The sequence below is a fragment of the Halichoerus grypus genome, chromosome 9 (assembly GCF_964656455.1).
Source record: "Halichoerus grypus chromosome 9, mHalGry1.hap1.1, whole genome shotgun sequence".
In the NCBI taxonomy this organism is placed as follows: domain Eukaryota; kingdom Metazoa; phylum Chordata; class Mammalia; order Carnivora; family Phocidae; genus Halichoerus; species Halichoerus grypus.
The window spans coordinates 74,829,581-74,845,433 of NC_135720.1; the positions used below are offsets into that span (position 1 = coordinate 74,829,581).

Consider the following 15,853-nt stretch of genomic DNA (forward strand, 5'->3'; position numbering starts at 1 on the left):
GTCTTAAGATCTTTTTAGTTTTGTAGAAGAGAGAATAACTATTCTGTGCTATATAAATGAAAAGGAAAGTTGTTTATCGATGGAAGTTAAAACTATTCTAAAAATGTTAGGTGGAAGATTGTCAATTCTTACGTATTTGCTTTTAGATGACACTGTAACACATCATCTGTATTTTCTTTTGGTGTGCTTATTTCTCCTCATAACCAATCATTTAAAATTACTTTGGCACCCTGGGATGAAAATAGATTTGCCTTAGTATAAGTTATTTTGGCAAGAAACTACTTTCAGTTTTCCTTGTTCTTAACGTTCAAAGCCGACAACTTTAAAAATAAGTATATTGTATTTGCTGTAGTAACATGACTTTCATCTCATTTTGAGTATCTTTTCTTTGTAGTTACCCTTAAGAATGCTGCTATGGTACTGGAATTTGCAGCAATGTATAATGCTGAACAATTGAAACTGTCTTGTTTACAGTTTATAGGACTGAATATGGCCGCTTTACTTGAAGCAAGGTAGGTTGGGTGCATACATTATATGACTGTTTCAAAAGCAGTTACTTATGTATAATAGCAGATCTGTTAGTAATTTAAAAAGGCATAATGATAAATTACAGCTTTGTAGAAAATAAAAATGTAAGGGGATTCAGTCATTCCATCAGTATTTGAGTGCCTAATATATGTCAGCCACTGCTAAGATACAACAGTGAACAAAACAGACAAAATCCTTGACCTCAATGGAGAGCTTCCATTCTTGGAAATTTGTGGGAAAATGTTATTACAAGTATTTTCTTTATATGTATGCATATCTCTTTGCTTGTTTAGGCTGATTTACAACTATAATTGTTACCTAGGCTTTTGGAAACTATATATAATACTAATTAAGACAGCACATAATTATTTCACATGTAAGCACGTGAAAAATTTGTTACTAGTTGATTTCCTTTTCTCTTTGTATTTTTCTCTTTGAATATTTCTTATATGACATATTGCTTCTTTAGTCAAACTTAGGCTGCAGCTGATGGCCTGAAAAATTTAGTTGGTTTAGTTTGTTGCAAGCTGGTGTGAATATTCAAGTCTTTATGTTGAAATCAATGAGTAATGATTCTTAGAAAAATGACACTTTATATAAAACAATTGGCTAAACATATACACCCTATTTTACAAGCTAGTATTTCATACTGTTGATGTTTACTTGGATTGAAAAAATTTGATAAATGGTAATAACTTAGGAATCGTAGGTATTTTAGAATTAGAGGGAGTGTTTTCAACTGTCTTAGTGGAATCGTTTAATGAAATAAATTTACAGACTTATTTTTTAATATAAGGTCAAATTTTTATTACTATAAAGTCAGTGGTGAGAAAAATGAGTGTTTTGGTGAACACAAGTTTTATTTATTTTTTTTTTTTTTTTAAAGATTTTTATTTATTTATTTGAGAGAGAGCGAATGAGAGAGAGCACATGAGAGGGGGGAGGGTCAGAGGGAGAAGCAGACTCCCTGCAGAGCAGGGAGCCCGATGCGGGACTCGATCCAGGGACTCCAGGATCATGACCTGAGCCGAAGGCAGTCGCTTAACCAACTGAGCCACCCAGGCACCCCACAAGTTTTAGATTAGAGTTCTTCATGTCACTTGGCATTTTTGAAGCTTCAGTATCATTTATTTCTGTATTTTGTTTTAGTCATAATAATGATAACTAATACTATGTGCCAGGGAGCATTCTGAAAGTGTTATGCAGATCTCAGTTGATTTTCATGGAAACCTTCTGATGAAGTAGTTTCTTTTTATATCCTCATATTACAGATGAGAAAACCCAGGAACCCTTTTTTTGCAAAGAATCAAAATCTTGATCCATATAATTTATTATAAATGGTAACAGATTTTTGCTATCTCACCTTTCAAAGTCAGGATAATCTTTAATGAAACTAATTCTAAAATATGATTGGAATAAAAGTGTTCTGATTTTTAGAGGTGAATCACTAACAGATTCTTAATACATAGGGTTCAATTCAGAGGAAATTCTGAAATTCTTTTGGCAATACAATGCTTTGTTATTTTGTGAAAATGCTTTTCAAATGCAAATTAATATTATGGGATATTAGACAATGTGATTTTATTTTATTTCTTTTCAAAAAGATCTTATTTATTTATTTGAGAGAGAGAGAGTGCGCGCACACAAGTCGGGGGGAAGAGCAGAGGGAGAAGCAGACTCCCCGCTGATCAGGGAGCCTGACATGGGTCTCAATCCCAGGACCCTGAGATCATGACCTGAGCCAGAGGCAGAGGCTTAACCAACTGAGCCACCCAGGCACCCCTAGACAATGTGATTTAAAATGCCTCTGGTATTTTAGTATCAGAACCTGGCTAGGGTTTCAGAATAAATTTCTTTGCTGATATTACATTAATAATTGTAATCAAAGCAGTTTTTTTTTGTTTTTGTTTTTTTTTACTTTGCCTTGCCAAATTAAGCTCATTCAGTTTGTCAGATAAGAATCAACCAAAATGCAGAACAAGCACCAAATCTAAAATATGATATTGGAAAATGATGTGTCTTAGTACCATTGTTCAGTTGTTATGTTGTGACAAGTGTATCATGTGAATCATTAAAAATGGCACATGTGCTGTGGTGATGTCTACTTGTATAATTTTACATGAGTAGGTATGTGTAACTTGCATTAAAACAAAGATTTGTACAAATTTAACCCTTGCTTATCAAATATGTTTCCCAGGAGTGTAAATAAATATGTACAGAGATGTTAAAAAAGGAGAGCTGCACCAAAACTGATATAACATCACAGGTTAATTATCGTCAAAATGTTAAAAACTGGTATGGTACAGATTTGAATAGGCAAGTTGTTTTGCATTTGTAAAAATAGTTTAAAATATATTTTAGAATGTAAGCTTTGATTTAAGTTTTCACTGATGCCTTAAAAGTATCTCTTTGGAACTTGAGAGTTCCTTGAAATTTACTTTGAATACATCTGATCTAGTCCAAACCATTATTTTATGCGTCATGAACATATTAAAGTCCAGAGAGGTAAAGTGAGTTGCTCAAAGTCATGCAGGTAACTGGTAGCATTGATAGTTCTAGATAGAATTAAGGTATTGTGATAGGCCATTGTTCTATCAGTATAGTGCTCCTTCTGTAGCTAAAGATTGGAAAGTTGGAAAATGAATACATGGTCCCTGATTTACCATGGTTTGACTTAGGATTTTTCAACATTATAGTGGTGTGAAAGTGATACACATTTAGTACAAACTGTACATCAAATTTTGAATTTTGATCTTTTCCCCATGCTAGTGATAAATAGTACGATACTCTCTGGTGATCCTGGGCAGTGGCAGTGAGCCACAGTTCCCAGTGACATACAGGAACACAAGGGTGTAAACAACTGACACACTTGTTTTTTACTTTCAATACAGTAATTAATAAATTACATAAGATATTCAACACTTTATTATAAAATAGGCTTTGTATTAGATGATTTTTCCCAACTGTAGGCTAATGTATGTGTTCTGAGCATGTTTAAGGTAGTTTAGGCTAAGCTGTGATGTTCAGTAAGTGGGTATATTTAAATATATTTTTGACTTAAGAGATTTTTAACTTTTGATGGATTTATTGGGATGTCGAGGAAGAACTTTAATTGCTATTTTGCTACAATATAAATAAGTGATAGAAAAATCTTTTTTAAGAGTTGAGTTTTATTGAAGATGTTTGTCTATATATATTGCTGTTTATCTGAAATATACAACTATACATACTTCCAAAAAGAATTTGTAGCAGCCGGCATATTAATGATTTAAAAAATAACTGTTACTTATTCAGCAATGTAAAATGTCTCTACATATTTGAAAATCTTGATGAGTATTAAGTTACTTAAGTCTTAAGATAGAATTTTGTATCTTGATTTTTAGGTCTCTTGATGTTTTAAGTGATGGTGTTTTGAAGGATCTTTCTGTGTTTTATAGAAAAATGGTAAGGTTTATGTTTTTTTCAATAATATGATCAAACTAAAGTAGTACTGTTAGGTCAGACTTCTCAATGGAATAATTTTCTATTGAATTCTAATATATTAGGATCTTTTAAAAATGAGGATGTAAATTTTTTTACAGATCCCAGATTAGTATGATAATCAAAATTGAAAATATTTAATGATAAAATTATCTAATTCCCTTATAAATGAAAGTTATTGAAAGCTTTTTGAGTCTTTCATTACCAAAGGTCAGGACAGTACAAAAACATGGATTCACATGATCCCTAAGAAATGGATTAATTTGTATTTGATAATAAAGTAGAGCTTTTTTGAAAAGTTTTTTTTTGACAGTTTTTTAGAATAAATGAATGAATCTAATTAGTTTTTCCCATTGTTGTAAACTTAGGAAGTCATTAGGCATTCTAGACTTTTCCTTGTTAATGTCACCACATACCAATATAAACAAGTGGGATATACCTATTTTTTAAAAAAGTCTTTACACATTTTGTATTTAACAAGGGACACCTTTTTTTTTAATAGATTCCAGCAATGGATAGAAGAGTCATTACACCATATCAAGATGGACCAGATATTAGCTATTTGGAAGTAGAAGATGGAGATATCTTTTTGAAAGAAGAAATAAATTTGGAACAAAATTATTCGTAAGCATTGTTTCTCTTTTTTTTTAAATTTTATTTATTTATTTGACAGAGAGAGAGAGACAGCAAGAGAGGGAACACAAGCAGGGGGAGTGGGAGAGGGAGAAGCAGGCTTCCTGCTGAGCAGGGAGCCTGACGTGGGGCTCGATCCCAGAACCCTGGGATCATGAGCTGAGCTGAAGGCAGATGCTTAACCATCTGAGCCACCCAGGGGCCCCTCTTTTTTTTTCTTTTCTTTCTTTTCTTCCCTCCTCCCCTTCTGTCCCCCTCCCCAGTCTTTTACACTATTAACAGTTTTATGCTGAAAGAGAAAAATTGGAGAATCCTGACATAAGAAGTATGTACTTATGTTTATTCTTAGCCTTATTATAAGAAAGTAAGTGCATAATTATTTGCAGATGTAACAAAATTAACTGTAAATATAAAAGGAACACAACCTTTAAATTAACATGTGTGGTTGAATAAGTGCATTTATCTTAGCTACCTTCCCAAACCCTGCTGAAATTATAATAAAGAAATAAGAAAGGCATATTGCAGTAGAGAGAACAGGAAAGGAGAAAACAGCAGTTGGAGATGTACAGTTTTGGAAATTGGAAAGCGGTTACGGAGAGTAATGACTTAGAACAGAAAAAAACTAAAACAGAATTCCAGAAAGCCTTAAGAATTAGAGATAGCAAGTTTGAAGATCAGAGTGAGTGGTTAGATTTGGAAAAGAGCATTTTTTAATATTCTTTCAAAGAGCACTGACCTCTTTCTGAACCCCATTCACCCAGATGATTGCCCCTCCCATCCATCTTGACAGAAAGATTTGCCCTCTGGAGAGTTTGAACCTAAGAGGAGTGCATCGCCACTGTGGATTTTTTTCTGTAGAGAACCTGACTGGTTCAAGAGATAGGACCTATAGTGACTAACATTTGAGAATCCCTCAACAAAATATCCCAAGTTCTCCATTATCTCCCTTTGTGTGGCCAACCATTTAGCAAGCCCTGTTTAGAATTTCCAGTCTGTGTCTTAGGTTCACTTATCAACTGGTTACAGAATTACTTTCCTTCTACTTGATAAATGACTTGTTAAAATCTTTGGGCATTCAAGTAATTTATATATATATATATATATATATATATATATATATATATACACACACACATATACACATATATACTATGTATACTAACTGTGTAGCTCACTGAGAAACTGGTCTTGGGTTCCAGAGGTTTTTTTTAACCCCTTTTCTAGAGTTTGTTAGCATTTAGGTTACTTGAAGTTTCTGATATCTGATTATTTTACTTTTCAAAGTATTTTCCTATATATTATCTTATTTCTAACTTTCACAGAAATAGTAGAGTTAGAACAAGTTGAATTTCAGTGAAACGGAGTAATTTGCTCTGGGCCACATAGATAAATGCAACTAGAGCATGCGTATTTTTTGTGTTCTCTGACTAAAATGCTATATATATTCTTTTGCTCAAAATACATAGTTCTGTTGTTAATCTGTAACTTATTTCTAAAAAATGAATTTTATATTTGCTTTTTTCCCAGGGAAAGTATGTTCAAGAAGGCAAAAACAAAAGCAAAAAAGAAGTCACGTAAGCGTTCAGATAGTTCTGGAGGTTATAACCTTTCAGATGTTATTCAGAGTCCACCATCTACAGGTTAGTGAAAGTGTCTTAGGATATATTTCCTGATCTAATCTTTCATGTCTCTGTTCTCTAATTGATTTAACATGTATTAAATACTATTGTATGCCACTTGCCAGGCCTACTGTAATAGAAAATAGTCTTTGTCTTAGGAGGCTACAGAAAATGATAGTATATTGTAATAAATATTCTAATTGAAATTTGCTTTGGGAGCACAAAAGAAGAGCCCATATTAGTCTGAGAAGATCAGGGAAGACCTTTTAGAGGAAAATAATACATGAGTTGCATCTTGAAGAATGAGGGAGGAGTTGGCCAGTATGCTCCCAAGACTAGAGGCACTAGAAAGAACTGCACATTTTTTATGCCTATGGTTCAGCATGACTCAGCCATATAGGGTATGTGCAGATAGGTGGTAGTTGAAAACTGGTCAGATTTTGAAGGCATTTTATGACAAACTAAGGAATTTGAATTTTATTCTGAAGGCTATGGGTAGTTGATGGATATATAATTTTTTTGAGGGAGAGATGGGGGAGGGGCAGAGGGAGAGGGAGAGAGAGAATCCCAAGCCGACTCCACGGCCAGCGTGAAGACTGACAACGGGGTTTGATCTCACCCCGAGATCACGACCTGAGCTGAAATCAAGAGTCAGACACTCCACCAGCTGAGCCACCCATGCACCCTAGTTGATGGATATTTAAGGCGTATGATGTGAGTGGATAAAATTTATGTTTTTAGAAAGACCACTCTGTCTAGTGGCATAGAGGATTAGAGATATACACAATATGACAGAGATACTGTTATCACATGGATTCGTTTCATTTATATCAGTAATCCAATGCACATGCCATTCATGTGCATTAGGAGGTTATAATCCAGTAAAATACTACAACACATTTCATCTCTCTGCATTATGTGAGCTGTTTGAAAGTAAAGGTTAGGGGTGCCTGGGTGGCTCAGTCGTTAAGCATCTGCCTCGGTTCAGGTCACGATTCCAGGGTCCTGGGGTCAAGCCCCCATCAGGCTCTCTGCTCAGCAGGAAGCCTGCTTCTCCTTCTCCCACTCCCCCTGCTTGTATTCCCTTTCTTTTTTTTTTTTTTTTAAATTTAAGCTTTTTTTTTTTTTTTTTTTAAAGATTTTATTTATTTATTCATGAGAGAGAGAGAGAGGCAGAGGGAGAAGCAGGCTCCCAAGGAGCAGGGAGCCCGATGCAGGACTCGATCCCAGGACCCTGAGATCATGACCTGAGCCGAAGGCAGACGCCTAACCATCTGAGCCACCCAGGCGCCCGTATTCCCTTTCTCCTTGTCTTTCTCTCTGTCAAATAAATAAATAAAATCTTTAAAAAAAAAAGAAAAAGAAAGTAAAGGTTATGTAGTTTTTCTAAAATTTTTTGTTTAATTTGAAAATCTTTTACTGAAAAGATGAAGAAAAATGAAAATCTGTATTCCCTTCTTTCAGATTTACTGTTAACCTCTTACCACATTTACTTTTTCATACAGACTTCCTGTTGCATGCTCTCTTCCCTCATCCTCCAAACATTCTATATATTTTTTATAGATCCACTTGGAAGTTGTAGGCATGACATTTTAATGTGAATTAATATTAATATGAATCTCCTAAAAATAAGGATATTCTTCTACATAACCACAGTATCGTTATCACATCTACAATATCATCACATCTAAGACATTAATTCACTAATATTATCTAGTATTATAGTCTCTATCCATATTTCCCTGATTGTCCAAGAATGTTTTATAGGCTTTTGTGTTTTAACCTTAAAAAAGACCTAGTATCCTATGAAGATAGACATTACCTTTGTTTATTAATGTCTCCTTAGTCTCTTTTAACTAGAGCAGCACCTCTCACACCTTTTTGTTTTGTTTCCAAAAGTTCAGGCCAGTGGTATAGACTGTTCCACATTTATCTGATTAGATCCAGATTAAACTATCTAAATTTTAGTAGTTTCTTGCAGTGAAAATATGGAAATGTGACCATAAAATAATGAGACTACAGTATGGCTTTAAGAAATTATATGTGTGTCTATAGCAGTAAGACAAACAGGTGCAATTTCTATCAGCAGTATTTTCATACAAGTGCACACTGTTTGTGTCCCTGTTGGAGGGGGGAGTTGTCATTCAGGGTAAAGAATGTCTTTTTATGTTTAACACGATCTACAAATTAGGTACTTGATGTGTTTGGTAATGCTCAAAGGATAAATCATGTCAAGAATAGTTACTTTAGACAACACAAAGATATATAAAAGATAATATACCTAAATATAAAAAAGATAATATACCTAAATTGATTGATGAAGCACTAAAGATAGGTCTTTCACATTTACTACAACTCTTGATTCCTGTTTTAGGATCTTTCAAAATGTAAAATTCTGTGATTTTGTGTTCTCTGTGTTACATGAGTTACCTCTAGTCCTTAGAAGGACACATGGAAGGATGAATAAATGGATAGACAGATAGTCATGAAACTAGTGATTTCCCAGTAGTCGCCTAAAAGACTTAGGGAAGGGGCGCCTGGGTGGCTCAGTCGTTAAGCGTCTGCCTTCGGCTCAGGTCATGATCCCAGGGTCCTGGGATCGAGCCCCGCATTGGGCTCCCTGCTCGGCAGGAAGCCTGCTTCTCCCTCTCCCACTCCCCCTGCTTGTGTTTCCTCTCTCGCTATGTCTCTCTCTGTCAAATAAATAAATAAAATCTTTAAAAAAAATAAAATAAAATAAAATAAATAAATAAATAAAAGACTTAGGGAAAAAGCAAATATTTGGTTTTATTTATTTATTTGAGAGACATGAGTGGGGATGGGGGAGTGTGAAACAGAGGGAGAAGAACAAACAGACTCTATGCTGAGCACGGAGCCTGACGTGGGGCTGGATATGAGGACCCTGAGATCATGACCTGAGCTGAAACAGAGTCTTATGGCTTGACCAGCTGAGCCACCCAGGCACCCCTGTTTGGTTTGCTTTAAGTAGTGGTATTATTAGCACATGTGTTAGAATCTTAGCATTTCAAAGCTGGAAGAGACATTAATAATGAGCTAGTTTATGTCTCTTCCTTTAAACCTGTGGAAACAAGCTCAGAAAACTTCAGTGATTTGAGGTAGTGCCAGACAGAAATAGAATTTATTTTTTCAATTCCAGTTCTGTGTTCTTTGTGCTGTACCACTCTTTTTGTGGCCAAAGCAGATAATGATTTAAGGGTCAGATTTAAACTGGGGACCAAAAAGACCTGTTTTGGAAGGAAATTTATTTTTGTTGATCCTTAACATTAGACAAAAGACATTCTGTGAAAATGATTTATACTAAAAGTAATTGTTGGCCACTTTAAACGTTGTCTTTATTCATTAGATTTATTTCTAATTGACTTTTGGGAGCATTCTGGCATTAAATATACTCTCTTAGATAAAAATTTGCTGCTGGGTGCCTGGGTGGCAGAGTCCGTTAAGCATCTGATTCTTAGTTTCGGCTCAGGTTGTGATCTTGGGATCATGAGATCCAGCCCTGCGTCCTGCTCCATGCTCAGTGTGGAGTCTGCTTGGGATTCTCTCCCTGTGCTCCTCCCGCTCATGTTCTCACTCTCTCTAAAATGAATAAATAAATCTTCAAAAAAAAATTTGCTGCTCTTAAAAATATTTAAAAGATTGTGGGGGTGCTGAATGTTGTTCCCAAACTATTTTAGCAGTGACAGCAACAAAAGAGGCATATATCTTGTCAAAGTGATTTACTTTAAAGAAAACACACTTCTTTATATGAGAGATGGTATGTTTTATTTATTTTTAAGTCATTTGTAAAACTTTCAGTTACAGCTCATATATGTGGTTTTTTTTTGCTACCTCATTTAGATTCTACTAAAATTGAAATATGTGAAAATAAACACATGAACTTAAACAAAAGTTTATTGTTTTCTCTATATTTGAAATGATTCTGATGTACTAATGAATATGGATACCAGGTATGGCAGGGAGACAGGTATTTAGGTTGCCTAGGAGAAGAAATGGTATGTACATTTCTAACAACCCTTTTGCTTTAGGTGATAAGCTAATTAAAATAGCTTTCAATCCACAGATTTTTTTTTTGCAGAAGTATAAACCCTCAAACAGGCCACAGTTGGCTTTAGCATAGCCTCTGCTACTGGGCCAGTCTGTTGACTGGAGTAGAAAGGCTATAATGTTCCTCCCACACAGAATGGGGCCAGTCCCCCTGTGCATGGGTGCAGAGAACTTGGTACAGAGAGATGAGAAAGGGGAGGGTCTGAAGTGTTTTAATTTTTTCTTTTTTATGGAGAGGAAGTTCTGAATCACTTCTTAAAGCAGATCCAAAGAAGTGTCTTCCTTAGGTTCATTGCATAATTGCTGTGTAATCGAAATGGCTAAAACTGTTGTTTTAAAGTCTCCTCCATTTCGGGCGCCTGGGTGGCTCAGTTGGTTAAGCGACTGCCTTCGGCTCAGGTCATGATCCTGGAGTCCCTGGATCGAGTCCCGCATCGGGCTCCCTGCTCAGCAGGGAGTCTGCTTCTCCCTCTGACCCTCCCCCCTCTCATGCTCTCTCTCTATCTCATTCTCTCTCAAATGAATAAATAAAATCTTCAAAAAAAAAAAAAAAAAGTCTCCTCCATTTCAGTTTTTTACTTTGATTTTTTCATCAGTTAGCTTGAATTGTCAAGATTTGATGCATTCAGTATAATATAAATGTTTCTAAGTCTCTGGATAAATGGAAGTTTTTAGCTCTGTTTAGTTCACTGAATGTAATACACATGTTTAATGTATATGTGTTTAAATATTTTTAAAAATTTTACCTTTCAGGACTGTTAAAGTCTGGTAAGACCAATTCTGTGGAATCTCTTCCAGAACTGTTGACATCAGACTCTGAAGGAAGCTATGCAGGAGTGGGTAGTCCTAGAGATTTACAGTCCCCTGATTTCACAGCAGGATTTCAGTCAGATAAACTTGAGGTTTGTTTTTATTTATTAATGCACTGTTTTCTTCAAATTTTAGATCTATAGACAATTTATCTTTAGTTTTTTATTATTTTTTGCTCTAACTTTAAAATACTCTCCTGGCTGGTTTATAAAAAAAAATATAATAATATGTGTAGTATTAGTTTTCTCAAATTTGCATTATGTTTCTAGTTTTAAAGATTTTAATGGCAGTTTGAGCCTTTTATGACATATTTCTAATCCTCTTTCTGCAATTAAAATATAATGCTGATGTAAAATATAGCAACACTGTATGGACATATGGAGAAATATACTTATAGCTAAATTACTTGAAATTTATTTTGCGAAATGTCAGTTAACACCAGCTAAAAACTGTCAAAGGAAACTGATTTTGAAAGTAAGCCTAACTTCAAATTCCGCATAGTCTCTTTCCTCTATCATGTTACTAGGAGCAATACAATCTAGAATGGAGGTTTCCTATTCTAGCACAATTGACATTAAGCTACAGAATTTCTAGTCTGGTTAAACTCTGGGGAGGCCATTTTTTAGACATGTCTTAACATTTTATTCCATAATTGTTAATCTACAGGAAAGGAAAGTGTCTAACTTACTAGATACTGTCATTTTTCTCTAACTCCTAGTCCTCCACAGAACTATTGGAACTTTGAGAAATTCATGAGACAATGGAAAATTTACCCATTCTTCTTGGTCTTCTAGGCCTCAAGGATTTTTTTTTAATGTGGTTCTTAAAATTTATTTTTATTATTATTATTTTTTTTATGTAGGATAGAAGTTTGGGGGCAATTCATATTAACCCCAGGTGGGTGTAGAAGACAATTGAGGTTAAAAAGGAAGATTAAAGGCATGCTGTGAATGTCTGGCAATAAGAATCTATCCTGGCTATGGAAATAGCCATTTTAATAACTTCTTTGATCTATTGTAATGGCAATTGTTTTAGGGTTCCTTTTGAACTGTCAATATTATTTAATTTTATTCAGAGTGAATTATATGACATTAAAACAAAAAGTCTGGCATAAACAAAAGTCATGAGCATTAATTTTAAAGTTATTGATTCATATATTATTTGAACAACTTTATTAACATTTTTAATACTCATGTTAATAGGGATTTAATATGCAAACTTATTCCCCTAAAAATTATTCCCGAAGTTCATGATAATTGGGTTATAGTCACTGATAAGTTCTGAGAATTGGTTAAGGCACTAAACTAGAAGAATGCTGGATGATTATTTTTATAAGATTTTATGCTTTAATATAATTTAACCAATGTTAAGTACCAACTATATGTCAGCTACTATGCCAGGTGCCTATTACTCATTTTTTAATTTTTTCTTTTTTTTTTTAATCTCCAGGGGAAAATTAAACCATATGTTAATGGTACACCTCCTACATATTCTAGGGAAGATTTAAAACCATGGGAAAAATCACCAGTACTTAACATATCTGCTCCACAGACCATTCCCAGTAACAGAATTGATACTACAAGCTCTTCCACTTGGGTTGCTGGCTCTTTCAGGTAGGATTTTCATTTTGTTCTGTACCTATTCGAGAAATATTATTCATTTTCAGTCCAATGGAAATTTTTAATGAAGCACATTTAAAAAGTATTAATGTAAATTTCTAATACATAGAAAATTACCTAAATGCATACAGATTAGTAGCCAGCTAAAATAAGCACTTTTTTTCCCCAGACAATTTAGTTCCCTTTGTACTGTCATTTGTGAAAATTGGTAAATACTATGTAACACACACATACCTATATCTAGGTATGTATTGACTTAATAGCTATTTTTTTGATAGTATATATTAATTAAAACTCCCATTCAGGAAGACTATTTTGTCAGTTGTAGGCTTACTTTTTGTTTTTAGCACATTAAAGGGTATTTAAGATCTCACAAAATGTATTGTTATTCAGTTATTTTTCAGAGGACATTCATTTAATGTTACACTGTGCTTTGATTTGCCTGTATTAAATCCTTATTTTTCTTTTGTTTAGAAAAGTCCCATTTTTAAGTGGAAGGAGTAGATATAATCAGAATGCAGTACTTTTAGAGTGTTTATTGAGCTTGTGTTTCATCTTTATATACCTACTATGGTTTATCATAGGCTAAAACTGTTGACTTACCAATTATATTTATGTAATTATTTTGAAATGTGCTGTATTTTGCAAAGTTGGGAGACCAGATTATGATGTGCCACTTTATGTTGCTTCATATTCTAAAAGTAGTTTAGAAATCCGTCTCAAATTTTTTGCCTTTTTAAGTCAACATGTTTGTGGGAACACTGAGAAGCATCTTCTAATCACTAGATTATTTTATTAAATGTGTTTTAAGAACAATTCGCTTGGTGTAAAGTCAGCAAAATAGATTGGCTATTTCTAAAGATTGTAGAATTTTTTTTCTCATTATTGTGTAACTCCCCCAGGTAGGTTTCTAATATTATCGAGCACTCCCACGCTTTACTGTTAAATTTTTGTTGTTAACATTAGACAGTAGTAAGAATTTTGTTAAAAATAGAATATAATTTGCAAGTTCTATTGATCTTAAAGGATAAAAATTTAAGCAGAACTTTGATTACTTCTGCCTGAGTTAGAAAAGAATCATTTTATTGCTTAGCTTTTTTTTTTGAGAGCTTCAGTTATGACTTTGGATGCATTTTAGTTGTTTTATGTATATATAAAAGTAGCCTTCATTCAGAATATCTTTTTTGAATTTGGCCATAGCTGACAAACCTTAAATTAGCCTCTCATTATCAATCTTATATATAGTTTACAGTTTCAGTGAAGTTTGGGGGTTGGACTTTATGGATCAATAACTGTGTTGTAAAGTACCTTTTATATGTATTTTAGTCCTGTCAGCCCTCCGGTCATGGATCTCAGAACCATCATGCAAATTGAAGAAAGTAGACAAAAATGTGGAGCTACACCAAAGACAAATTTGGGGTTGGTTAAAAAATCATAAAAAAGGAAAGATGGTGTTGTTTTATAGTTCTGTTCTAAAGAATTGGAAAGGCCTTTTTTCTACATGTGATATTAAACTCAAATTATAAGCTCTTTCCTAGGTACTCTAGCCTTCCTAACATTTCTTAAATATATGCTAAAGATTGAGTTGGGTTGGTAGTCCAGCTCTTGTGGAATATGGTGTTGTCAGAAATTGGCCTCTAAAATGATCATTGTGGACTATTTCCGATGCAAGTGTCATGTAAATATATTAGGCTCATTTGTAGCTATTATTTGATCATTGATAGTGTAAACTGTTATTGTCACTGTTGAATCTTGTGGCCATTTTGATCCAAAGTAGTAAAATCATATCACATAAATAGAAAGCAATATAATTACCTGTAACCTTCATTAGAAATTAATGCTAATTCATTTAATTTCTAGCAAAATGATTTCTCATGGAGTTAAACTTTCTCAGAAGCAACGAAAAATGATTGCAATGACTACCAAAGAAAACAATTCAGGAACGAATAGCATGGAAACAGCTTTAACTGCTCCTTCAAAAACTCCAAAACCAGCGAATGCATGGTATGCTTTAAATTTTATTAAAATAAACAGAGATCTGTGCATTAGCTTTTAAGGTAGTTCTTGGCTTCTGGGTCCCCCTCCCATCTTTTCAAATATTTCATTCCTCTCTTCGCTTTTAAGTTAAAAACTAGACCTTGTGAAGTAATTTTTTTTTTATTTTGACATTTACATCATGGTTTCCAAAATTTTTTGTACATAGATACAATTTCTTCTTGGTATTCTTTCCTTTTTTTTTTCTTTTAAAGATTTTATTTGGGAAAGAGTGAGAGAGCACAAGCTGGGGGAGGGGCAGAGGGAGAAGCAGACTTCACTGAACAGGGAGCCTGATGTGGGGCTTGATCATACCTGAGCCGAAGGCAGATGCTTAACCAACTGAGCCACCAAGGCGCCCCACTTCTTGGATTCTAATTAGTGTGTATTGCTAAAGTAATTTAAGCAGTCTTATTTTTTTCAAGAAACAATATATATCATAGAAAAATTGGATAAACTTTTTTTTTTTTACCACCTTACTTTGTCCTTTTGGATACATCATTAATATGTTGTTATAATCATGGCTTTCATCGTCACTTTTAAGCAGGGGTATTTACTTGCTGTAAGTTTTCTCCATTAGATTTTACCTAAAATGGCAGCATTAATAGGAACAATCTCTAAAAAGGTCAGCTAGCAATTTGAGGTATATAAAATAGGTTGTACCTCCTGCTTCCCTTCTAGCCTCCCTTTTCTTTGTAGTTTATATCATAATAACTAAAAAGCAATTCTAGAGGAAAAGTATATGGATAGTGTGAAGGGCAAGAAAGAGATTCATTGAACTCCATTTTCTCAGAAGGACTGAAGAGGGTCTTGGAGGCTACCCTTTGTTGGAGAGAATCCTTTCATTGCTTCTTTTATTTATTATTATTATTTTTCTTTTTTTTTTTTTTTTGAGAGAGAGAGAGAAAGAGAACAGGGTGGGGAGGGGCAGAAGGAGAGGGAGAAAGAGAATCTTAAGCTCCAGACCCAAATCAGAGCCAGACACGGGACTCAATCTCATAACTCTGAGATCATGACCTGAGCTGAAATCAAAAGTTGGATGCTTACCCCAGTGAGCCACCCAGG

General features: G+C 34.2%; 1 protein-coding gene across 3 annotated transcripts in view; it reads left to right on the forward strand.

The window, feature by feature from the left end:
* The window catches only part of IBTK (inhibitor of Bruton tyrosine kinase), a 100,713-nt gene that overhangs the window by 56,118 nt on the left and 28,742 nt on the right, over nucleotides 1-15,853 (forward strand). For all 3 annotated transcript variants that reach the window (XM_078055045.1, XM_078055046.1, XM_078055047.1), the window contains exons 18-25: nucleotides 395-512; nucleotides 3,912-3,972; nucleotides 4,511-4,632; nucleotides 6,169-6,281; nucleotides 11,079-11,227; nucleotides 12,585-12,748; nucleotides 14,081-14,173; nucleotides 14,615-14,758. In XM_078055045.1, the coding sequence (XP_077911171.1) occupies nucleotides 395-512; nucleotides 3,912-3,972; nucleotides 4,511-4,632; nucleotides 6,169-6,281; nucleotides 11,079-11,227; nucleotides 12,585-12,748; nucleotides 14,081-14,173; nucleotides 14,615-14,758 (964 nt within the window). The remainder of the gene's footprint in view (nucleotides 1-394; nucleotides 513-3,911; nucleotides 3,973-4,510; nucleotides 4,633-6,168; nucleotides 6,282-11,078; nucleotides 11,228-12,584; nucleotides 12,749-14,080; nucleotides 14,174-14,614; nucleotides 14,759-15,853) is intronic.